The following is a 24,379-nucleotide window of genomic DNA, read 5'->3' as shown; positions in this document are numbered from 1 at the left end:
ACACTCTCCACCATACTCCCTTTGCAGTTTTTACCCAACTCTCTTGATTCTTTTGCCCATATTCTTGTGAGCATTCTTCCCGTGGCCCTCTCCCTGTCTTCCCTTTGTGCCGTCCCATGTACAAAATTCAGCTCAGATACCCGTTCACATTATTCACATGTCCTGTTTTTCCCTGCATGCCTGTATCAAGTATGTTTTTCCACTTACATCCTGTGTAAGCTCCTCTTCATGCCTTGCGACATGCCTGCTTCTGCCAGCCCTTCAGATCCCGATGGTGGGATTCTCCAGGCTTCTAGTGTGCAATTGCTTCACTTAGGTCCTGAGGGCATCCCTTCAGTCTCACCTAACTCTTCTCCATGCCTTCTCTTCTTCCATCATATCTGTACCGCTCTACATTTCATCTGCTGGAACAGTTTACAGCTTTTCTCTGCTCCTCTCTCCCGTCTGAATTTTTCTTTATTGCGTATGTAACGATACTCATCATGCGGTATGCAGATGCACGACCCTTTTCAGTACGTTCTGCAATCTTTGCTTCAAGTTGCTTTGCAAACTCAGCAGAGTGTATTCCATCCTTTTTGGAGTCTTATGTACCTAGACAAGATGAAGGAGGTACAGAAGTTACATGATAAAAAGTCGTTTGGGAATATAGAGAATATGCATGTCTGCAGCCTGGAGAACAACATGAATGTAATTTTCTCTGTACAATAAATTAAAATTTTTATGGTGCATGCTGTTTGTGCTTTGTGTTTACATAGGTGTGTGCACGTGTACGCATACACGTTTGTGTACAGTGGCAGTATTTTCTCTCTGTCTTTATGTGCATTTACTTTTGTGAGTGTAGAAAGTATGGTATTTTTCTACAGATGTGTTTTAAGTTCACATGTATGTCTTCATATGTGGCCATGGGATTGTTTATTTCTGTGGGCTTTCATGTGCGATAAGTATTTTTCTGCTTCTAGCTTATGCAGGGTGCATGCACCTAAAGTAAATATTTATACATTTTGTTTTAATAGTTCTTCCTAGTCCTGTCACTGCATCGTTTTACTGGGGGAGGGGAGTTTATAGTTTATGTTGAAGGCTGAAGCAACTCTGAGCAAACCCAAAACATACCAGATATTTTAAGAATTTTATTCTGTGAACTAACTCGTAAGTGTCATATACGAACATAGCTCATAAAACCCCTCCAAACTGTGTACTGAACAACAGAGCAGAAGGCCATGTATTTGCATTTGTTTTTCTTATATTTACATAAATTCAGACACAGAGTTTGAACCCTTTCACGTAAAGTGAAACCAGCAAAGTCTCAGTGTGAGGAGGGGATGTGTACTTTTATGTATTTAACACGCACTGTTCATCTTTCTATCCTGTTTCCATTAAAAATCAGGGAGATTAATAGTTTTGTTCATCTTTCGCGATGCCGTATCCAGAAGCCACGAGGAAATTTCCAAGAATTCAACCCCTGGACAAGCTTTGCATTGGGACATGGCTTCCTGAGAGTCCATGTAAATAAGCACTGCTGAGGGCTGGGAAGCAGTGTATGTAACACAGTGAGAGGAAACGAGAGGAGTAAAGGGGAGTGATTAAGGATGAGACCCAGCCTGTGAGAAGACTGGCAAGGGGAGGGAGGTTTCGAAACGGTATTTTTGTGAACCTGCCTTCGCTAACACAGCACAGATGGAGGTCGTGGCTCTCACTCACAGTGTGACAGACGCGTTCTTAATACGAGCAAAATATTCTGAAAGCAATCACCGCCATGCAACACAAGCTGCGGGCACCCCGAGCTGGCTCTAGCATCCCAAATACGAACTGTCACACCTGAGGATCAGTTCAGAGCCGTCCTTCGCTCGGGACGCCCTTCATCGGAGGCCAGAATTAGGTGTTGGGTGAGGGTTGCGTAAGAGGCATGGATGAAAGGAACCAAGGAGGAAATGGCCGTGTGTAGCTCTGACTTTGGGTAACGAGGATTCCTTTGTCTTTTAGGCGTCCACAGGGGCTCTGGAATATTCAGATGTATTGAGAAGCTCTTTCTGTCTTCTTGGCCCAAACGACCAGGCCCTGGAAGAAGCAGGTAAAAAGGCACGATTTTCACCGCACTGTTTATTTACCTTCGCCACGTGACGCTCAGTTTGCTTTCAAAACGCTTGCACCGTGGCTGCCCCTTGGGCTGGCTGTGCTGCTGGCGGCGATGGGGATGTTCAGGGGGAGGGAAGCGCCCTGGCAGCAAGGCAGCGGTAGGCGGGAGAAGGTGGAGTTGGGGGCAGCGGCGTCATTCACCACTGCCATTTTGCCCTTCGCTCACCTCCTCCTGCCTGCTGGCTGAGCTCCTTCTTCCTCCCCTTCCCCCCCCATCCTCCTCCTCCGCCTCCAGCACAAACCTGGGCGGCTTAAAAAAGAACGGAAACGGAGGGACACGGTCAGCAGCTATTATTCGTGGCAGAAAAACGGAAACGGCCTGAATGGAGAGCGTGACAGAAGCAAGACGGGAGTCCTGTTTTTTATGCCCCTCCTTTCCCCCCCGTGCCTCGTTATTCTATCCTATCAAACGGCCGTCGCTTGGTGCACGTTAGATGTAACGTACCGAGTACTATAGCGAAGCCTCGTGTACAAACAGCGTACGAAAATGCAGGTGCTGCATTTCTCAGAACTGGGAGCGTGTCCGTGTTCCAGAAAAATAAGTAAATAAAAGGTTGCATTTCCAATTTCTCCTTCCAGGGTTTCACTCAGCGTTAGCCACCGGCTTAATCGTTTGCAGGCTGGACTCCCTTGAGGTTTGCCGGGCGGGTGGTATCGCTGGTAAGGCAGCCTTTGGTAACACGGCTTGCGCTGACACCACTAATTGCAAGGGCTGCCTGTACAGCTAGAGGAAGAAGGCTCAGCCTCAGCCCCCCAGCCCTGGGAACGCAACCCTGAGGGCTGCCGGCAGCCTCAGGAAGAGGCGAGCAGCCGGCAGCGCCCTGCGTGCCCCTTCCCTTCCCTTCCCTTCCCTTCCCTTCCCTTCCCTTCCCTTCCCTTCCCTTCCCTTCCCTTCCCTTCCCTTCCCTTCCCTTCCCTTCCCTTCCCTTCCCTTCCCTTCCCTTCCCTTCCCTTCCCTTCCCTTCCCTTCCCTTCCCTTCCCTTCCCTTCCCTTCCCTTCCCTTCCCTTCCCTTCCCTTCCCTTCCCTTCCCTTCCCTTCCCCCCCCGCTCCCTCCCGTCGCCGCCCCCCGCGGCCCCGCTGCCCGCCGCTAGGGGGCGCGCTCCCGGCGCCGGGGGCGGGCCCTGGGCGTCACTTCCCCCCCCCCCCCCCCCCGGCAGCGCCGGGCCGCCCGGGGCCGTGTGCGCGTGCGCGCGGGGCGAGCCGGCCGCTGCGGGCGGGGCTGCGGGCCGACATGGGAGCGCGGCCGTGAGGCGCCTCCGCCTCCTCCTCCTCCTGCTGCTGCTCCTGCTGCCGCTGCCGCCCCCTCGCAGGCAGGGCAAGGGGCGCGGGGCCGGTGCCGGTCTTGTCCCGGCTCCGGGGGGCGGCCGCGGCGGGGCGAAGCCGCCCGTGAGGCGTGCCGGCCTGCTGCTCGCCCCGCGCGGGCCGCGCTCGGCCCCCTGCCCCCCTGCGCGGCGCCCGCCCCCGGCCGAGGGAAGCATGTTCCGGCTGATGCGGGACGGGGAGCCGGAGGACCCCCTGTTCGCCATGTGAGTCGTGCCGGGAGCGCGCCCCGGGGGGCCGGGGGGGTGCCGGCAGGCCGGGGCGGTCGGTGGGAACACAATGCAGCGGTGCGGGAGCTGGCCGGGGAGGAAGAGGAGCGGGCCTTCGGCGGGTAGCGCGGGGGGGACAGCCGGGTCGGTGCCGGTCTGATTTCGGCGCTGTCAGGGTGCGTTCCTAGAGGAGAGCGTCGTTAAAAGAAAGTAGGCCAGCGCGCCTCGTAGCCGCCTGGCCAGACGAGGGGTGGGACGCCTGATACACCTCTGTGCTTAAGGCTTCCTGCTCGGTAGGATCCCCGCTCCGACGGGCGATGCCTCCTCGCCCGCTTGTTAGCCGCCGGTTCCGCGGAAGGCGGAGAAGGCTGCTAAAGGAGTTGCCAGGTTGTGAGGAACTAAATAAAGAGAAAGGCAGTAGTTTTGAAATATAAATCGTGAAATCCACCGATGGTCCCCAAAACTGTTCTTGGTGTCCCTTTTACTTGAGTATTTTTTTCTCTCTGCAGGCCAGATACTGGTTGTTATTAATAAAACTCGCAAGTTCTTGCCAAAGCGGATAAGGATTAGGCTGTACTACAGTAAGAGATTGTTTTCATTAAATATGGGACTACTATAAATTTGGTGGAATTTATGTAGGAGAAAAAAAAAGTCATTTTTATAAAAGTGGTGATAATCAAGAACTTTATCAGCTGTAATCAAATTAGTAAGAGAGGAGACCTTGATGTCTCAGTTAGTCACAGAATGAGTGTATGTTCTTATTGATGTGGCGGGCATGAGTCTGGCTTTTATTATGCAAAGTATTTCCAGTAGAGACAGAAAAGTATTGGTTTGTGCTGGGTGCTTTTGTGATCTCAGGAAGCTATATGCTGTTCAGGTTATTCATGCTCAGGAAGGATAAATGCAGACCATAAAATGCGCAGAGAAACGCTATGGTATTTCCCAGACTCTTTACTGTGGCTGCCGTCTTTTGTGACAGTTTGTGCCTCTTCTTTCTCTCTCCTTGCTTTTCCAGCACACATGAGTATGTACAGCCATCAAAGTGGAGGCTACAGAAGAAAGAAAGGAAAAGCATTTAGGGACCCTAATTATTGTTTTCTTTCATTCTCACACTGAGACGTGGACCTGCAAAAGCTTTGTGATCTCAGCCTTTTGCAGGTGTACACGTAACATCACAGGAAAATAGCAGGTGGAGATGATTTGGGGCAGAGGGATATCAAACAGTGTCATGGCGTACAGCATATTCTGGAGGTTTCAGTCCTTGTATTTGAATGTGTTTGTGCACAGGTACTTAAAGGGATAAAAAACAAACAAACAATAATTACAATTGGTATGGCCTTAGCCATGCTTAGCCCAAAAGGAGCAGAACACTAAACTGCTACCAAACAGACATCAGTTAGCACATGAGAAACAAGAAAAGAATGAGATCTGGAGGTTTTTTCCAGCCACAGGGATCACCACACATAACGTTGAGTTCTTGGGGTTCTGGATTTTCAGCTTAAAAAGTACAGGCACAATTACATCAGAGAAACTCTGTCAGAACAGGTGTATTATGCAGGGCTTTGTCTTCTGTCATCCTTTCCTCACCGCTGTTCTCCCAACCTTTTCAAAAGGGACCCTTTTGCTATCCACCGGCAGCATATGAACCGCATGTTCTCTGGAAGTTTTGGGTTCGGCCCGCTGCTTGGCATCACAGATGGGACCACACCTGGGGCGCGCCAGGCTGGCCGTAGGATGCAGGTAAAAGCGGGGATGAGTACAGGGTAGTATTTCTGAGAAACTGACAAGGCAGTTTTCTACCATTACCGGGCTGGGCATGCCCCTTGCCGCCTTGTGTTAAATGGAAGGAAGGGAAGGCATACATGTTATTTCTCAAGGCCATAAATCAATAAAACTGGGAGTAATTTAGAAGCATTACTTCCATCTGATTTGTTAGCAGTGATACGATTTGAACCATTGTGAGCCCGTGGGACACTTTCTTAACTTGTGTGTTGGGTCTGAGTGTTCCCAGTTCTGTTTCCAAGAAGCGTGAAGGTGTTCCGAGGAGGATGTAGTATTTGTCTGTTGCAAGATCATCCTCTATTCTGTTTTTCTGTTGTCCTGGCAGGCAGGAGCTGTTTCTCCCTTTGGGATGCTGGGCATGGTAAGTACTCGTTTTTTCTGTGCCAAGTTTGAAGCTTCACAAATAGTGGCTTCATACAGAGATTCGTTAGTACTCTGTGCAACTAGTAGCTAAAACGTGGGCAAGACCGTGTGTATCTTATATATAGTAGATGGTGAGGATGAACAGTGAGGGTGGGATGGTGTGAGGAGACCAGAATGAGCTCTGTTTGCCTTCAGATTTATAGTAAATGGAGTACTGAAGAGGGTATTGAACTGAAACTGAAGGTAGCTGGCTTTTCTTGGACCTCTTGCAATGAATTGCTGTATAACTTTAGGCCTTTCGCTTGTTCCCCGCTAATGTTTTAACCTGGCCTGTAAGCTGTTTTAGAGGAGAGAATCTGTTTATATGGATGGGCTGTATCTGAACCTTGAGCAGAGAAGAGCTCTAAAGCTGTTCCAGCACAATAGTTAGTAGGAATTGGGATAGTTAATACTCAGGAGGAGCAGAAAGTCTCTGAATAACCTCATGTGTCTAAAAAGAAGCAACAGATACATTTAGAGGTCGCGGGGGGACTATGACAACGTAAGGAAAAGCCTTGGCCATCACTGGGCTGAGGTGATTATTGAACCTCCTTTGCCAAGGGCGTTGGGTGGAAGAGCCAACAGAATAATTGAGGGGAACAGGACTGGAATGAGAAAGGTGTTCTCACGTACGTACAGCCATTCTTGGAGCATGCTGATCTGTCATCTACTGAAATAATACAGTGGAAATAGGTTATTACAGATCCAGCAGCTTCAGCTGCCTTGCGGGATTGCCTCAGCGAAAGAGGCTAGCGTCCTGGAGTTGTTCTAGCTCACAAAAGGATTAATAATACAAATAGATAGACTTCAAAGGATTATAACGTTGCATGTGAGTACTGGTCTGCTGAAAACAAGAACAAGAATCTACTCGAGGAAGCAAAAAATAAAAACAAAAAATCAGCACATTTAAACTGACATCGTAATTTTGTGTACGCATTGCGCAATTAACCTGTGAGACCTGCTGGCCCGGTATGTTACTGCAGCCTGTAGGTTTACAAGATTAAAAAATGAGGTGTTTATAGGGGAAAATAAGAAAAGCCATTATGTTAGGAAGAATATAATCTATGGAAAATCCCATGTGGTTTAAATTAATTGTTGATACTGATGAGGTGAAAACATCCCTGAGGATGACTGTTTTATGGATAAGTCTGCTGTTAGTTCACATCCTGAGATTTCCTCTCTTAACTTCGCTGAGTGCCTGGATTCACAAACCCCAGTTCTTCAGGAGTCAGACTCCAACTGAAAGAACACCCTTTGTCTTGTCCAGGGATCTGGAGAACTAGAACATCTGGGCAATGCAACCTGAGAGACTGGAGAGAACAGCAACTATAAATCCTCTTTTTTTCTGAACTACTTATAGAAAGGGAAAATAACAAATTGGTTTTTTTTTCCTCTTCTTGGACATCAGTTTCATGTCCCTTGCAGACAACTTATTGTAGTTCTTTTCTCCTGTATCCTTCCAAGCTAACTGTTCCTGTGCTCTCTTCTTTTTTCTCAGGCTGGTGGCTTTATGGATATGTTTGGCATGATGAATGACATGATTGGGAACATGGTAAGAACCCTCAATGGATCAGTCTGTATTAAGGGGGGAGTACGGAAGGTGCTCCTGCCATCCTCTCTTTTGTCTCCCCCCTTATTGTGCTGCTTTTGTGTTGGCTGCACTCAAGCTGCTAGGGTGGCAAAGGCGGTGACTCTTGTGTGCTGACCAGGGTGAAACGACAGAGCTTTTTCTTGGAGCATACCTGCTGTGAGTGCAGCGAGGAGAAATTGGGTAGGAAGGAAGCGTGGGGGTAGACTTGTTCAGAAAGAAACAAGAAGAGCTGTTCTCCAGAAAGGTGGACCCATGAGAATGACACTCAGAATCCCAGAATGGTTTGGGGTTGGAAGGGACCTTTGGAGGTCACCTGGTCCGCCCCTCGGTTCAAGCAGGGACACTTGGAGCAGGTTGTCCAGGACCATCTCCAGGTGGCTTTTGAACATTTCCAAGGAGGGAGACCACAGAACATCTGTGGGCAACCTAGAGTTAGAGTGCTCAGTCACCCAGACAGTGAAGAAGTGCTTCCTGGTGTTTAAACAGAACCTCTTGTGTTCCAGTTCGTGCCCATTGCCTCTTGCCCTGGCACTGGACACCACTGAGAAGAGCCTGGCTCCATCTTCATTGCATTGCTGGAAGAGCTGGACAGTCTTCCTTTCGTAATTCCCTCTTGCTTAATTGTACAGAGAGAGGCATAACTGCAATCTCTTCTTCCCTCCCTTTTCTTCTTTACGCCATTGCTCGTTTCCCCTTGCAGGAACACATGACAAATGGTGCTAACTGCCAGACGTTTACCTCCTCAACTGTCATCTCCTATTCCAACCTGGGTGATGGGCCCAAAGTCTATCAAGAGACCTCAGAGATGCGTTCAGCACCTGGCGGGGTAAGAGAGAGGCTACAGTGTGTCCTCCCAGCATGAGGCTGCTGGTTTTGCTGACAGTGAATAGATCTCATTTGGTGGCTCAGTGTTGGCCACCCACAGCAGTTCCGTTTTGCAGTCAGTTGTGGTTTGAGGAACGCATTGTGAGTCATTGAACCATGCTGAGGGCCATTGGGAAGGGATGGGAAGTGCTGGCGGGGGGGGGGGGGGGAATTCTTTTTTTCCCCTCATTATTTTGTTGCATCTGACATGCGGGGAATGGTGGCAGTGCAACGTGACTGAAGTACTGTAGGCAAGAATCGGAGTGCCTTATGGGGCTGGGAGAATGAATTAAAACGTTGATCCTGCACACACATCTGCCCTCAGATCCGTGAGACTAGACGGACTGTAAGGGACTCAGACAGTGGCTTGGAACAAATGTCTATTGGACACCACATCAGGGAGAGAGCCCACATCATGCAGCGATCCCGGAACCATCGCACAGGTGACCAGGAAGAAAGGCAGGACTACATCAACATGGACGAAAGTGAGTACTGGCCACGTCCTCCTCCCAGCAAACCCAGAAGCCGCTTCCCCCTTTTTTCCCCAGCTGAGCTTGTTCTTCTTTCCTTACCTAGGTGATGCAGCTGCATTTGACGATGAGTGGAGGCGAGAGACATCCCGTTTCCGGCCACAGCGGGGCCTGGATTACCGACGTCACGAAGGCACCGGTGGCCGCCGGGCCGAAGGGACGCGTCTCGCGATCCAGGGCCCTGAGGATTCTCCCTCCAGACAGTCCCGTCGGTATGACTGGTGAACCCAGAGCAGACCTTGTGGGGGGTGCAGCGTGGTCACCCCCAAATCTATCTACACACTATTGTAAGTCTTAACAGGGGTTGACTTTTTTTGTTTCTTTTTTCCATGCATGGTTGCTTCTTAGCCGTATGGACTTTCTTTTAATTGCCCCAATCCTGTAGTATTTTGTAGTGTTGGGTGGAAGTGTGTTTTCCCAAATATTGTAAAGAGCGGAGGAAGATGGGAGTTTTGAGAAAATAATGTTCTGAATGGAGAAGTGGAAACTGTCGAAGTTAGTTTTGTCATCAAGAAAAAAGTGTGCTGTCAGCCAGAAGTGATGGTTGAAAAGGTATGAGATAATGTAGGACCACGATCTGTAGTGTTTATATTGTCATTCTGTAGAACTTTGAGAATGTTTACTGTCAAAACAGATTGAAATACAAATAAGTGCTAATGTCTGTTGTCCTGTGTTTTGAGGGTTCACTAGGATGTGATCTACTGCTTGAAAATCAGTATTTTGATCTTTAACCATCAAGTTTAAGATTGTCTTTGTCTTCTGTGCTGCTTTCTAATCACCACATACTCTTTTTATGTTCTCTCTTTGTTTCCCTTCCTCCCAGGTACAGACAGTGAAACTCTGAAGCCCCTTCAAAGCTCCACTTGGACCCTCCTCAAATTTAGTATTAACCTCCTTCCCACTTAAGAATTGAAACAAAGCAACTAATCTTCTGCGTTGCTCTTTTTTGCCCTGTTTGGGTGCTGCAGTGGGTCACGGAGAATCTCACTGATGTGCAAGGAACGTGTTAATTGCCCATTCCCTTTCTGCTCTCCCTTGGTTCTTTTCTGCCAGTAGTGGTGGGCACGAGGAGCTGCCACCTTGCCTCTTCCGTCCTTTCCACTCTTCCTGTGCTGGGTTGGGCTGGTTCTGGAGTTTGTGTTTAGTCCCCTGTGAAAGAGAGATGAGGGAATCCTGCTAGACCCCTGTGTTAGTCCCCTCACTGGGGCAAAGGCTTCTATTCCCCTCCTGGTCCTTGGTGCAGCTATGGAGAGAGAAGCAGAAGGATGTGTGTTTTAGAAAGGTGAGGAGCAGAACAAAAGCTGGATAACCTGTGGCCCCCCGACCTTTCTTCAATTGGCTCCCCCACTTTTTTAATTTGTGGAACTTGTAACTAGATGTTTACTGAATAAAGAAACAAACTAAAGAATTCTTGGATGGTTTTTTACTTTCTGCTTATCTAATTGTTCCTGTTGTGGAATTAGGTAACCTCTTTCGTATCCTTAGGAAATAGCTGAGTAGAAATTCGGTGTCTAAGGCTTTTTTTTTTTTTCTATAAAGCCTTCTTGTATCGTTGAAGTGAGATAATGATCAGTGACAACATGGAAATTGTAAAAGACCCAACAACCCGCCACTTGCAAAAAGACACTTTAATTGCTGTAGCTTCACTGCATGTTCAAGGGGAACTGTGGATGGTTTTTCTTGCTGCCTGGTCATCTCTGCAGCCCTAAATGAGGCCTCTAGGGTTCCTGTATGGCTGGGGACTATTTCCATGATTTGCTCATTATTTCTCTGCAACCGAGGCTGACAACGTTTGACATTTTTACCAGTGATTTCAACTTCAGTATTAGGTGAAGCTTGAAAAGCATTGGGAATACAGGACTAAGAAAGATCTCCTGGGTTCCTGGGCCAATTTCTTGCTCTGGCATGTACTGTTACGTAAGCTATTTCATAAATTCATTTGGAACAGAACAGAGGAAATTAATCCTTGACTTGCACTTGAAAATGGTGTGCCAGGGTTTTACCATGTCTTACCATGTTGTACACTAACAGAGGGACAGACACCTCATGGAGTACTGATGGTTTTGCCCCCAAAACAGGATGCGGGATCTGGTGTAGTAAAGGTTGGGGCAGAGTTTACGCGTGTTCCACCCTCCAGGGATGCACAGGGAAGAGCCTTAGCTGATGGCAGGCTCTGTCCCCACTTCTATCCCCTGTTCCATAGTAAACCCCAGCAGGAGTCTCGGTGATGGCTCAGCAAGGCCTCCACCTCCGGGGTGCTGTTGGAGAAGTCTCCAGTGTCCGTAAAGGTGAGGGGAGGAGACTTGGTTGAGACTGTGAAGTAGTTGGAGAGGGATAAGCCAGCTGTTCCCTAGAAGTGGCAGGAGTCTCTGGAGATGTCATACTCCAGGCAGGTCCTGAAGTGGGCAAGGTCACAGCAGTAGCTACACTAAAAAAAGCAGGGCTTGTTAGTGGAAGACAAGTCATCTTGGTGTTGCCAGACTGGGAGAAGAAACTGAAGCCACAGCAGCCCTCATCTCAGAGGGAGCATCAAGCTGACGCAAGATGTGACACCTGCTGTTTTGATCCCGCACAGAACCAGCTGAGCTCAGGAAGGTGCTTGCAGCATTGAGATGATGGTGATAGCTAGCCATGAATCCCTGGCCATTCTTGGGGGTGATGTCTGAGGATAAGAATCATAGAAATGCTTTCGGTTCGAAGGGACCTTAAAGATCATCTAATTCCAGCCCCAACCTGCGTGGGCAGGGACACCTTCCACTAGAACGGGGAGATGGACACAGTGATGGTGGGGATTCCTTTGACCTTAAAGACGCAAGGATCCTTTTCTCTAAGGGCACGGAATCCCTAATCCTGACAAAGAACAGATAGATGTGTGGCAACTGGGATGTTAATGGTATGACCTGGTGCAGCAGCGACTCCTCACAAACTGATGGTATTGAGTAGTTGTGCATCTGTATCTCGTTTCAGCCTCTGTACCCTGCTAGGTGCCACCCTGCTAATGGATCTTGAACCATTATGTGCTCTAGCAGTTGGGGTGGGAAGGTGGGGTGACAGAAAAGGTTTGCCTGGCTTCTTGAGCCTTGTTAACGGCTATACCGCCATTTCCAAGATCCCTGCCTTTTCCAGGTATGAAAGGTCTTGTGAGTACAGAGGGGAGGAATCACCTCCCTCGACCTGTTGGCACAGTGTGTTAAACTCTGGCTTCAGGCAGATTGCTTTCCGAAGGGGGAACAGTACACCTCCTTTGACTCTTTAGTCCCAGGAGACAGTTCACCTGCTGCTCTGGGTTCTGCTGAAGTCTTTTTCAACTGCTCCGGGCTGACATTGATCCAGGCACGGCAGTGCCTTTCGATCAGTGGCTTGAGGGACTGTGGAAAAGAGGAAAGAATGTGAAGGGAAGGAGAAAGGGCAGATCTGTACCTCAGTGGGAATAGATTTACTGTCTTCACTGCCTTTTGCTGAGTGACTGCTAGTTGTGCTTGGGGCTTTTGCTTTCACCAGTACCCCAGTTTGATGAAAATTCACTTACCGATTACAGATGTAGGTTATTAATCAAAAGGAAGAGAGAGCAGAGAATTGCATGGAGGCAAAAAAAAAAAAAGTATGTGTGTGCACAACCATTTATTTACTCCTGTTTCTGTCTTTAGACAAGCTGTGAGAAGCCAGAAGTTTTTTTAAGAAAGCAGGTGAAGTCTGTGTGCAGAGAAGGTGCGTTGCTGTAATTGAAGTGCCTGAAAACAAGAACACAAACACACAATCAGAAAGCCCACTTCTGATTAAACCACTACAACTTCTGCATTTAGACTGCACCGAAGTTTGGTTTTTTTTTTCACGTTAACTACAGTTTCAAGTGAAAATGGTTTCCTGTTTAAAAGTAGTGGATGATTGTATCAGGGCATGCTGAAAGCCTGGGATGTCTTTTTGTGGCTACTGAAATTGTAAAAGGTGAGTTTTATCAGCTGAATGTTCATAAGTCAGTGGGGCCTGATGGGATTCACCCCAGAGTACTGAAGGAGTTTGTGCGTGTTATAACTGGACCCCTCTCAACAGTTTACCGAAGGTCTTGGGAGTCTGGGAAGGCACAGGGTGACTGGGAGTGAGACAGTGTTATATCACTGTACAAGATATGCATGAGAGAAGACCCAGGAAACTACAGCCATATCAGTTTAACCTCAGTCCCTGGAAAAGGTACGGAGAAGATCACCTCCCATTAAGTCAAGTTGCTCAAAGCCCCATCCAGCCTGGCCTTGAACACTGCCAGGGATGGGGCATCCACAGCTTCTCTGGGCAACCAGTGCCTCACCACCCTCATAGTAAAGAATTTACTCCCTATATCTAATTTAAACCTACCCTCTTTTAGTTTAAAGCCATTATTCTTTGTCCTATCACTACATGCCCCAACAAAGTGTCCCTCCCCAGCCCTCCTGTAGGCCCCCTTTAGGTACTGGAAGGCCACTGAAAGGTCTTCCTGCAGCCTCCTCTTCTCCAGGCTGAATAACCCCAGCTCTCAGCCTGTCTTCATAGGAGAGGTGCTCCAGCCCCTTGATCATCTTTGTGGCCCTCCTCTGGACTCACTGTAAGTTGAGCAGGTTCATGCCACGCTGGGTGATAACTAGCTTGACAGTAGAGCCCATAGGGTTGTAGTGAATGGGGCTACATCTGGTCGGCAGCTGGACACCAGTGGAGCTCCCCAGGGAAGAGAGAGCAGCCCAGCAGAGCGGGTGCTTGTTGACAGCAGGCTCAACGTGAGCCATCAGCGTGCCCTGGCAGCCAAGAGAGCAAACTGCATTTTGGGGTGCCTTAAACACAGCAGCATAGCGCGGCGGTCGGAAGAGGTGATTCTTCTACTATGTTCAGCATAAGAAAGGTGTGAATGGATGTTCCCTATATGAAAGTCAAACATGATGTGTAAGTTGCGAGGGGCATACTTCCAAATCATTTTTATCCATCTGAAGGAGACAAAATCAGTTCTCAGTCTTTATCTGGTATCTATCACCTTCAAATGAGGCTTGTCGGAGCACCAAAGCCAGGCAATTTGGCGATACTTGTGATTCTTGCTGAGGAGCAAGTAGAGCACCTGGAGCTGAGATAGAGGAGCCTGCCAGCATTACAAAAATAAAATATAAGGTTTTAAGTTTTCCATGTATAAACATTTATCATGAAAATGGGAACTATTAGAGCTACTGGGAAATTTGTCCTTGAATAGTTTTGTTGGTAGCCCTGAAGCTCTGCACCTTTCACTGCACTTTTTAAAGCCGTAAAATATTGGGGAAGTAAGATGAACATGGGAAAATTAACCTTGTGCCAATATTCATAAACAGTAAATGAGATGATATCCATAGCTGTAAATCAGTTAAACTGACGTTAAGTTAAGATAAGAGAGTGAAAATGGAGTTGGTTTAAAAATTAAGGTGGATGTATCCATGTTCTCATGCTGGCTTTCCCTCAGTTGTTCCTAACAAGTGTCATCTTTTCTGATGCAGTCGTGGGTTGGGTTAACAAAGGCACTACAGGAACCTAAAGTTACACCAGCACGTGGTATCTAGCTTGGCCATGCAGGCTTATTCTCTGATTTTTAGTGTTTATTTATTTATTTAATTATTTTAACAACAAAAGGGCCTATAATATAAATTCTAGTTTACTGGTAGATTTCAAGTAGCTAGGAGGAAGAGAGTCCCCAGAATACTAAAGTATTTCTAACAGGATGCTGTTCTGAAACTAATGCTCATTAGTAATTTGATTAATGATCTGAAAGAAGAAATTAAACCAGTGCTGATGAAGCTTTTGGGGGACACAAGGAAAGAGGTAGGTAATAAATTATGGAAAGTGATGAGATACGCAGTGCAGTCCATAACCATTGGCATAGTGTTTATTTATAAGTCGTAAGTGGTTTTGGCTGCACTGAAAGCAGAAGGGCATTCATCTAGGAACATAAAGGTGTTCAAGATGGAAGACTTTTCAGAAACTCTGAAGGGACTAAAAAGAATTAGGGGACTGGGAGATAACCATGTAAATGAATATTACTTGCATAATTATTCAACTGTACAAATGGGGTGCACTTGGACACATTAGCCTGACAGCACCAAGAACGGAGGAGAAATTTCTTCCCTATACCACAGCAGTGAAACCATTGCATGAACAGTGTTTTGTCTGAGAATCCTGCTCTGAGAAAGACACCAAAGATTCGGAGGAGTCAGGAAGGGAGGAACAAGGACGACTTGAAGCCTGGAAATGAGGAGAGGCACCACAAAATGAAATGAACTGAAAGTCCAGCTTGAGCCTGGGCTGGCATTGCTTTATGGGAATGAAGTTTCTGACAGTAGAGGGCTCTTTAACCTAGCAGAAAACCTGCAGCTCCCTAATGAGGAGGCTGGAAATGAGGTGCAGGCTTTCACTGGAGAGAGCAATCATTAGAAGATACCTGGACTGTCCAGATCTTGCTACATCAAAACCTGGATGGGGATGCCTCGAACAGAAGTTGGAGAGCAGACACGGGAACTGGGGTAGGTAGTTTTCGGGAAGCCTCATGAGAAGCTAAAGTACGTGATTATATTGTTCCCATCAGGCTTTAAAAATCCATGAATCAGAGAAGAAAAGCAGGCCGGCACAGTACCAGACTGCAGGGAAGGGTGGGAAAACTGGTGACCTAACAGATACTTCAAAGCAGAGAGGACAAAAGACGGAGTTGCAGGAAACAGAGCTGTCTGTAGGCATGATGCTCTGTTTGGGAAATAAATGTACATTGTGAGCCTAGGGTGCAAAATCCCCCAAACAAATAGCTATCCCACAGCACAGACTCAAGTATTGGAGAACAACAAGATTTAAAATAGATCTCAGTATGGAGTCTGGGTTAAAATCACTTGTGTGATTTTGCAATGTTTATCTATTTTCCAAAACATTCTAAAAAATTACTTAATATTATTTTTCATCCCTGATTTAAATGTAACTTTCTTTTCCTCCTGGCGATTTTCTTTTTTAAAGACTTCACGAGATATCCCCATGAGGAAACTCCGCTCAGATTATTATTAATTCCACTGTTTCCTTGCATCTGGCTGTTTTGGCTGGCTGGGTTTATAAATCCTGAGGGCACTTAATACAAGCCGATGGGGGTGAAAGAAGATACAAAAGAACAATCATGGGATCGACACTGCCTATCTCCACCTGCTGCTGCCGTAAGCTGGAAGCAGAGATACCAGCCTCATGGTATCCATCCCCCGTTATTGACAGGGAAAAGGAGAAAAACAAAAACCAAAAACCAACAGACACATTGCCAGACTGCATCAGAGTGTCACATAGGAAGAAGTAGATGGTCTTGAAGATGTCAATAACAGCAAAAGGGACTAAAGTTAGTAGTGCAAAGTAAAAGGCACGTACAAACTGAAGTCAAGACAGACTTAGCTGTAAGCTCTTAGCTTTAAATTGGAGCCTCTTTGATTATAAGCAGTGAAAAAAAGAAAGACTTGGGATCACCAGTAAATCATATAATAACTGTAAGCACTTACTGCAGCATCAAGAAAAAGACAAATGCAATCCTGAAGGCATTTATAGTAGCTATAGGTATGTATTACTGCTGCTGTGCAAGATGTTGATAAGACTTGATCAGTGGGTGAGAACCGTGCTTGTTTCTAGCCAAGAAAGCTTAATTTGAAGTGCAAGTAAGAGCTCGTAGGATACGACCTATGAAGAGCTCATAATATATGAGGAGACAGGCTAGGCAAAGTGAAGTCTATACACAAGGGAGAGAGATACCAGGGAGGAAAAACAGTTTAATCTAAAGCCACATTGGCACAGGAACAAGAGAATATAAACTAGCTGTGAATACATTTAAGCTGGAAATTAGACAAACTTCCTAACCACGACAGCAGTCAGGTTCTGGGGCAGCCTTCCAAGAGGACTACTGGGGACAATAAAATTAACCAGCTTTTGGTTGGCACTGGAGAAGCTTACACAAGGGACTATGACACGGTACCAGCAGAAGGAAGAAATCACACCCGGTCACTGGGAGTCTCCTTCTCCATCCTGCTCCTTCCAAACAGATGGATTGTCTTTCTTCCTGCATCCTGAAGCCGTTGCTAAATGCTTCAGAGGTCAATGCAAGGAATCCCACAAGGAGACAGGGCAAGGGCTTCCCAGAAATATATTTTCCTGATCTGAAGGGGATGTGGCTTCGCTTGTGCTTTGGAGCAGGTGGGCCTAGAGTGTGCTTTTAACACATGCATAAATGCTACAATAATTCTGGACGTTTGTGTTATCCGTGTGAGGTTCACAGTTCGTGAATCCAGCTGACATTTTGGTGCTAAATGAATTGCTAACCAGCGATTTCTGGCAGCCACTTTGAGACACACAGGCCCATCCATTCTCCAAAAGGCAAACACGAGTAACCTTTCATATGTCTCATTTGGGGAACGGAGACAAGGACAAGCCTCAGCAACCCCAGCAAACAGCCCGGAGCCCTACTGGGAGCTGCTGAGCAAAGAACCCACCTCTGCCTCTGGAGCTCCTTGAGCTCAGGGCAGACAAGGGGCAGAGGCAGCTGCTGAGACCTTGGTGCGACCCAGAGCTGTTGCAGGGACTTCCCAGACTTTGTGTCTCTTACCTGGACCCCCCAGCCCCTGCCACAGCCTTCCTTTTCGCATCCCGCTCCCGGCTGAGCCCACAGTTCCTCAAGGACCTCCCCAGGTATTTCTGAGCTCCTGGCTGAAGCTGCTGATGCCCAGAGCTGCAGGAGCGTGTCGCTGCAGCTGGCAGCAGGAGCCACAGCCGGTGGTTTCTGCAGGCAGGAAGGGCGGCAGGCAGCTGTGCTGCAGTCCTGCAGCTTCCAGAGGGCCACTCCGGGGCACGCTGCTCTACCAGAACGGGAGCAGACAGCTCCTTGGTGTAAAAAAATTGTTCCCCGGCCATGCAGTAAGGAGAATTGCTGCCATTAACCCTGACTCCTCATAAAAACCCACGGTTGCTTCTCGTCATAGGAGATGGAGGTGCCTGGCAAAATCCAGACATCGCTCTCCACAGTCAGGTGTGAAGTGGCAGGAGGGGGGATGGAGCAATTCAGCCCCCGTCCGAGCTGCTGCCCTCTCCCCTTATTTAAATCCAGACGTACAAGTCCTACAGATAATGCACAAAGAGGGCTGCAGGGAACGACTGCTCAACCGGCCTTACGCTCCCTGTGCCAGGGCTGGCGGAGTTCCTGCTCCCAGAGCTGGGACTCGCACATCTCTTCATGCCTTCCCCTCTACAGCCCGCTGAACCCCATTCTTTTGCCTGTGCTTTGGCTGTCTCGTGTCCAGATATTTCTGTCCTGCTCTGCTCAGGGCCTTTCTCTTCTTTGGGAGAAAACAGGGTTAAAAACACAAAGACAACATTTAAAATTAAAATTAAAACTTATAATAATAATGCTCGGTACTTATCTCACTCTTGCCATCTTCAAAGTGATTTACAAATGTTAACTAATTAATTAATCTCCGCATCCTCCCTGACTGAAATTCAAAGTCAAGGCTGCAGTGAACAGGAAAATAAAAAGCATGGTTTTCAGGTGAAGGGCAAAGCGAAACCTCTGCTCCTGCCTGCTATTTGCCATCAGGCAAGGCAATTTGCAGCGATATTTTCATTCTACGCCAAGCAGCTCTCACTTATTTTTCAGTCATACAAAAGGTCTAGAGTAATTTTATCTGCTACTGTCTGCTTCCTTTTTCTTAATCTCCCCTGTTAGCCCCTCGGTCCACGACCAGCCCTTCCCAGGGAGCGGGCGATTTCGATGCACACAGACATCACTGCCTCTCCCAGACACTTGGAAATGCGGAGAACGCGGTGACCTTCCCCACCGAGAAAAACAGCTGAAGGTGACGTGATGCAGAGAGAAGAAGGCTCAAAATAATTCAAACAAAAGCCGAAGGTGTAGTCACAACCCCTTGCTGCGTTTTATGGAAAGCAGGACTCATCAAGTAAACTCACTACTTCTGCCAATTAGTCAGACATCGATGGGAGACGAACCTCTGCGCTCCTGCGGGCAGATTCACATTTCCTGCCCGGACAAAGTTCAGGGCCTTCTGTTGTCCCATTAATTTTTTTGGCGGTTTGCTCACACGCAGAAACCCAGGTTCAGGGAATCAAATGTTAGTATTGGCACAAAGCGAGAGGCAGAACTGCGTGGGGGCAGCAGTCACAATGTCAGCGTACATCAGCTTTCGCTGTCACAGAGCCACCACGCAGTGTGACGCTCGCAGCTGGCTGACTCTGCTCCAAGTCAGTTTCAAGGATGCACCCTCCGAAGAACCTGATGGCTTTTTCAGGGCACCTCACAGCAGCCAATTTCAGTGATTTTTTTTTTTACAGACAGACTCTTAGTATCACCCAAGAACGGGTTAAGCAACACCTAGTCTACGAAAACCCTCACAGATGGCCACTAGCTGCGTTACTGTTACTTCTTTATCAGACAAGTCCCCATACCACTTTCCATTTTGTCCAGGATCGGTGGGCACATAGTACTGACACAAATAGGAACTTTTTTCCTCAGTGTCTGCAGCTACCTCCAAGAATCCCTGAAAAGCACCTCCTTTAAATGTTCTGGATGCAAAGCAATTACACAAGAAACTCTTTAAATAAGATTTACATTTCATCCCTGCATTACAGACGTGTTCATAGAATCATAGACTGGCTTGGGTTGGAAGGGACCTTAAAGATCCCTTCCAACCCCCCTGCCATGGGCAGGGACACCTCCCACCAGACCAGGTTGCCCAAAGCCCCATCCAGCCTGGCCTTGAGCACCTCCAGGGATGGGGCATCCACGGCTTCTCTGGGCAGCCTGTGCCAGTGCCTCACCACCCTCATAGTAAAGAATTTACTCCCTATATCTAATTTAAACCTACCCTCTTTTAGTTTAAAGCCATTATTCTTTGTCCTATCACTACATGCCCCAACAAAGTGTCCCTCCCCAGCCCTCCTGTAGGCCCCCTTTAGGTACTGGAAGGCCACTGAAAGGTCTTCCTGCAGCCTCCTCTTCTCCAGGCTGAACAACCCCAACTCCCTCAGCCTGTCTTCATAGGAGAGGTGCTCCAGGCCCTTGATCATCTTTGTGGCCCTCCTCTGGACATGTTCTAACAGGTCCATGTCCTCATGCTGGGGGCCCCAGAGCTGGATGCAACACTCCAGGCGGGGTCTCACAAGAGCAAAGGGGGAGAATCACCTCCCTCACCCTGCTGGCCCTGCTTCTTTTGATGCAGCCCAAGATACAGTTGGCTTTCTGGGCTGCAAGAGCACATTGCCAGTTCATGTTGAGCTTCTCATCAACCATCACCCCCAAGCCCATCTCATCAGAGCCATCCTCAAACCATTCTCCACCCAGCCCAGATTTGCACTTTGGATTGCCCCGGCCCAGTTGCAAGACCTTGCACTTGGCCTTGTTGAACTTCAAAAGGTTTGCGCAAGCCCAGCTCTCACGCCTGTCAATGTCCCTCAGGATGGCGTCCCTTCTCTTCTGTGTATTGACCGCGCCACACAGCTCGGTGTCAGTGGCAAACTTGCTGAGGGTGCACTCGATCCCACCGTCACTGTCACCGACAAAGATATAAAACAGCGCCGGTCCCAGTACTGACCCCTGAGGAACACCACACTAGTTACTGATCTCCACCTGGACATTGAGCCATTGACCACAAATCTTTGAGTGCAACCATCCGGCCAATTCCTTACCCACCGAGTGGTCCATCCACCAAATTCATGTCTCTCCCGCTTAGAGACAAGGATATTGTGCAAAGCGTTTGACACTGTCCCACACAAGCCCAGGAAGGTGATGTCAGTTACTCTTCCCCTATCCACCAGTGCTGTAACCCCATCGTGAAAGGCCACCAGGTTCCAACAGAATCTACTATTCTAACAGAGCTAATGTGGCACTTCCTTTTGGAAGGGGAAGTATTTTGAAGGTACTGCACCCAGAAGCGGGGCAGGGACTCTCACTATCATGGTTTATTTTGGAACATCCAAAATCAGTATTTGAGACAGAGAGACACCACCACAGGAACACAAGTCTGTATAGATATGTCCATAGATCTATATTTTTATTGTTTTATATATATTTATAATATATTTATATATTTTTAAAAGAATCCCTTCAAAAACTACCCTCCCACCTAGCAAAACAAAGTTTAAACAACCAAAGATGGCAGCTGCATCCTGGAACAAAGTGTCCCAGGGGTCTCATAGAGCCAAAATGATTGCTGAGCACCAGTGCACTCTTTCCAAGCTTCTGTGATGCCCTACAGATGCAAAGGTGACTGACGGACTTTTATGGCTCTTTAAATTTACCTGTCAGAAGACAGGGAGAGAGAAAGAAACACATGATCGTGAGGATGGGAGCCTGAGGGGCAGGGGAAACAGCAACGCATTCAATTGGAAGCTTAGTGTGTGAAACGCTATGATGAAGAAGAGGGAAGCACTGCCTGGAAACGAAGTAAAGGAGATAGGAAAGAGAACAAACATGCAGAAGAATTAGTTGGCAAGATGGATCTCAGAGATGAGCTCAGAAGCATCACACTTGGGACCCTTGCTACCCCTCCATCCCCCAAGTCTCTTCCTCCTACCCTCCCAGTTGTGAAGGGAGATCCAACTAGTTTGATTTAGACCAAATCTTCGCACTGCCCCGGAGCCTGTGGATAGAGGGGAAAAAAAAAAGAAATCAGACTGAACACCAAATTTCATGCCTGACTTCCTCTTCTAAATGTACACAGAGAAGAGCAGCTCACATTCTTTGCAAGAAAAGAAGAGAACACAAGGAAGGCTTATGAACTCGGCTTCAGTTAAAGAGCTGCAGCGACTTCCCTCCAAGTCAGCAGGAGGCAGAAGTCTGCTGGGACCATCCTACATCCAGGGAGCAGACCCCTGCAGTCCCTGACCTTACTGCTTTGTAACAGAACTCCCCTGAATGCGCACAGACAGTGGCTATATTTGTTTGCCACCACTCCTCACCCTTTGGCTTTGGAAGTTTTCTTGCTGGCCTGGCGCTGGTTGGTGCCAGGGGCTGGCTCCCTGAGCTCTGTTAGGTGCTGTTCCGGGTCTTGGGACGTAGCTGCTGCAGCAGCTGCTGTTGTCACTTTAATTGTCTTCTTCAGATTTGCTACCTGAAACAACAATAAAACAAGAACCGAGGAATTTCCCCATTTTTATTTTTTAAGAGCTGCAAACACAGGTCAAAGTGCTAACAGCTGCCCAGACCTTGGCACTGCAGAGGAGTGTTTAGCTGATTTAGGGTTCTTCAGGCACAACCATGCAGGGGGTTGCAACCTCATTTAAACAACGACTGTAACAATGACCAAATACTGGTTCCAGTCATTTTTAAGCGAGGGGTACTAGCAGCTCCCTCCTCAGCCCACTCACCTCGCTCTCTATCTGCTGCTTAAGTGCCAGCTGTTGCTCTTTGTGTTGGTTGGCTCGGCTAACCTGTTCTTCGATGCCAGACAAGACAACTTCACAGCCCTGGCACCTGTAGAGAAGAGGTAAAGCTGAACAGGACAGGTAATGTATACTGCACAGAAAAAAAAAATAGAAAAAAAATATGAAAGATGACAAATTTAACTCTATAGAGACCAAACAGCCTTGAAGGTGATGGCTACACCAGGCAGGGAAGGCACAGGAGCAGCAGTCCAATGTAATAATATAGTGCCATTATTACCTGGGAGGGGGACAAATAACAAAGTCGCACTAAGTTAGGAGCTACAGATGTATACTCAGAAAGCCTCCTGCTGGCAGCCAGGACTGGTTGCAAAGGTTGCTGCAGTTTTCTCACCCCTCCAGCACGGAGAAATTTGGAAAATTATTTTCCACTGCGAGATGGGAAAGGGGATAGAGAAGGGCATCTCACTACACTACCCCCCAAGAACACACAGAGGACCTGGTGAAGCCCCTGACCACTCCTGCGACCTTTTTAGGTGTTAGTATGGGGGGCTTCCTCCTCACCACTCCTGCAATGTGCGGGTGATGGTGCTTAGCTCCTCCCTCCGGATGTCCCTCCCAATGCTGTAATCCACCTCCAGGCGCTGGTTCCGCTGATCCAAGCTCCCTCGCAGCACATCTGCGTACACAGCCTCAATCACAAGGTCCTCCAGTTGCCGGACATTCTTCAACTGTAGCTGCTCCAGCAGCACTGAATAGGGGATGCACTGTGGAAACATGACAGTAACTAGCATGAGGTAATCCCAGAAGAACGAGAACTAGGGGTAAAATAGGGGCATTACCTTGATCTTGGCAGCCAGAGTGACGACTGACAGGTGCCTCAATTTATTCTTCTGAGCCTCTGTCAAGGGAGGGAGGTTTGCTGCTTCAGCTATCGCCAAAGGGAAAAACAGGTATTAGAATTTATGCCTCATCTTCCATTTCCCAGTCCTGCGACAGAAGCGTCTGCACCGTACCCGTTTCTTAGAGCTTCTGCGCAGCAATCCCCAAAGCAACACTTTGTCTTGGTAAGCTATCACCGTTAATTCACAGCCCCAAAGACCTTTTCCTGAGCAGCCTCTCCGTGCCTTATTTACGGCGGTCTCCACATCCCAGCGGGTACCTAAGTCTTCCCCCCCCCCCCCTCCAAAACATCTCTGCCAAGACGTTCTTGGAAATTCCCCGTGCAGCGTTAATTATTGCCAGGTCTGCACCAGTCTCGGGCCCACGGTGGGGGGGGGGGGGGGTCACAATCCTGCCGGGCTGGAGGCACACGGGTGCTGCGCGGGGCCCAGGGCTGGTGCAGGGCCCGGGACGGGCGAGGGGCCCGCGCTCACCCAGGTAGTCGGCGTAGGTGCCGTAGGCGAAGATGGTCAGGAGGCGGAAGACGGGCGAGAACTCGCTGTCGGCCAGCTGCGGGACAGAGGGGTCGGGTCAGGCCCCGCGGGGCACGGGGCCGGGCCGCAGGCGCTGCCGGCGGCGGGTCGGGGCGGGCCTCACCTCCCGCACGGCCGGCATGTCCAGCAGCTCCCCGAAGACGTAGATGCCCGGGGCCTCCAGCACCTGGTGGATCAGGCTGGCCAGGGCGGCGCCGCGGGCGGCCTTGGCGAGCAGCAGGAACTGCTCCTGGCTCTGCCCCGTCACCTTCCCCTCGGCCGCCATGCCACTGCCGCCGCCACCGGCACCCGCGGGGCTCGGCACGGCCCCGCCGCGATCGCTCCTCGACGCAGGCCCCGGCCCCGGCCCCGCCGCCGGGAGCCACCCCCTGCCCGCCCCGCCGCGGCTCCTCCGCCGTCGCAAGCGGCCGCTTCCGGGTGTGGCGCCGCCTCCTCCTCCTCCTCCTCCTCCTCCTCCTCCTCCTCCTCCTCCTCTGCCTCCCCGCGGCCCGGGCGCCGCCTGCGGGCCGCGTCGCTCGCCCCTCGCCCCGCACGGGCCCGCGGGTGGCTGTGCCCGACAGGAACACGGGGCCCCGAGCTCATCTCGGCGTCCGCGTGTGGTGTCCCGGCCCTTTCCCTGGGTCCCCTCGAGTCTGAGTTCCTGATGTTGGTGGCCGCAGGAGCCGCTCCCTGCTCGCGGCGTGGCCCACACACCTCACATCGCTGCTCTGGGGCAGGCGGGAGGTGGCCG

General features: G+C 49.0%; 2 protein-coding genes across 8 annotated transcripts; one reads left to right on the top strand and one right to left on the bottom strand.

Moving 5' to 3' along the window:
- The first annotated feature begins 2,723 nt into the window (after positions 1-2,723).
- MLF2 (myeloid leukemia factor 2) lies at positions 2,724-10,241 on the top strand. 5 transcript variants are annotated; one of them, XR_013938954.1, is made up of 9 exons: positions 3,338-3,661; positions 4,174-4,245; positions 5,278-5,404; positions 5,772-5,807; positions 7,347-7,400; positions 8,140-8,265; positions 8,629-8,788; positions 8,880-9,120; positions 9,657-10,241. XR_013938954.1 is itself a non-coding variant. In XM_080554080.1 (7 exons), the coding sequence occupies exons 1-7, from the start codon at positions 3,612-3,614 to the stop codon at positions 9,056-9,058; spliced, it is 732 nt and encodes a 243-aa protein (XP_080410206.1). In that variant the 5' UTR covers positions 3,299-3,611; the 3' UTR covers positions 9,059-10,241. The 5 variants fall into 5 exon arrangements, 1 of the variants encoding a protein (XP_080410206.1); XR_013938951.1 differs by lacking the exons at positions 3,338-3,661; positions 4,174-4,245 and adding an exon at positions 2,724-2,793; XR_013938952.1 differs by lacking the exon at positions 4,174-4,245 and having other exon boundaries at positions 3,301-3,661.
- A 2,201-nt stretch (positions 10,242-12,442) lies between these two features.
- COPS7A (COP9 signalosome subunit 7A) lies at positions 12,443-24,092 on the bottom strand. Of its 3 annotated transcripts, none has more exons than XM_080554112.1 (8): positions 23,753-24,083; positions 23,590-23,665; positions 23,056-23,144; positions 22,778-22,980; positions 22,199-22,304; positions 21,791-21,942; positions 21,406-21,471; positions 12,443-12,564 (listed from the first exon to the last, which is right to left on the bottom strand). In XM_080554112.1, the coding sequence occupies exons 1-7, from the start codon at positions 23,912-23,914 to the stop codon at positions 21,432-21,434; spliced, it is 828 nt and encodes a 275-aa protein (XP_080410238.1). In that variant the 5' UTR covers positions 23,915-24,083; the 3' UTR covers positions 12,443-12,564; positions 21,406-21,431. The 3 variants fall into 3 exon arrangements, with proteins under 3 accessions (XP_080410238.1, XP_080410237.1, XP_080410236.1); XM_080554111.1 differs by lacking the exon at positions 12,443-12,564 and adding an exon at positions 20,855-21,130; XM_080554110.1 differs by lacking the exon at positions 12,443-12,564 and having other exon boundaries at positions 20,855-21,471; positions 23,753-24,092.
- Positions 24,093-24,379: the final 287 nt, after the last annotated feature.

The sequence above is a fragment of the Anser brachyrhynchus genome (assembly GCF_964034855.1).
Source record: "Anser brachyrhynchus genome assembly, chromosome: 1".
In the NCBI taxonomy this organism is placed as follows: domain Eukaryota; kingdom Metazoa; phylum Chordata; class Aves; order Anseriformes; family Anatidae; genus Anser; species Anser brachyrhynchus.
This window is presented reverse-complemented; position numbering and strand designations above follow the sequence as displayed.

Excerpts from the sequence above, each read along its gene's own strand:
- MLF2 (XM_080554080.1), top strand. The coding sequence starts at position 3,612 with ATGTTCCGGCTGATGCGGGACGGGGAGCCGGAGGACCCCCTGTTCGCC. Across the intron at positions 7,401-8,139 it reads ATGACATGATTGGGAACATG|GAACACATGACAAATGGTGC; the intron begins GTAAGAACCCTC and ends TTCCCCTTGCAG. Across the intron at positions 8,266-8,628 it reads TGCGTTCAGCACCTGGCGGG|ATCCGTGAGACTAGACGGAC; the intron begins GTAAGAGAGAGG and ends ATCTGCCCTCAG.
- COPS7A (XM_080554110.1), bottom strand. The coding sequence starts at position 23,914 with ATGGCGGCCGAGGGGAAGGTGACGGGGCAGAGCCAGGAGCAGTTCCTG. Across the intron at positions 23,666-23,752 it reads ACATGCCGGCCGTGCGGGAG|CTGGCCGACAGCGAGTTCTC; the intron begins GTGAGGCCCGCC and ends TCTGTCCCGCAG. Across the intron at positions 21,472-21,790 it reads AAAACTTCCAAAGCCAAAGG|GCTCCGGGGCAGTGCGAAGA; the intron begins GTGAGGAGTGGT and ends CTCTATCCACAG.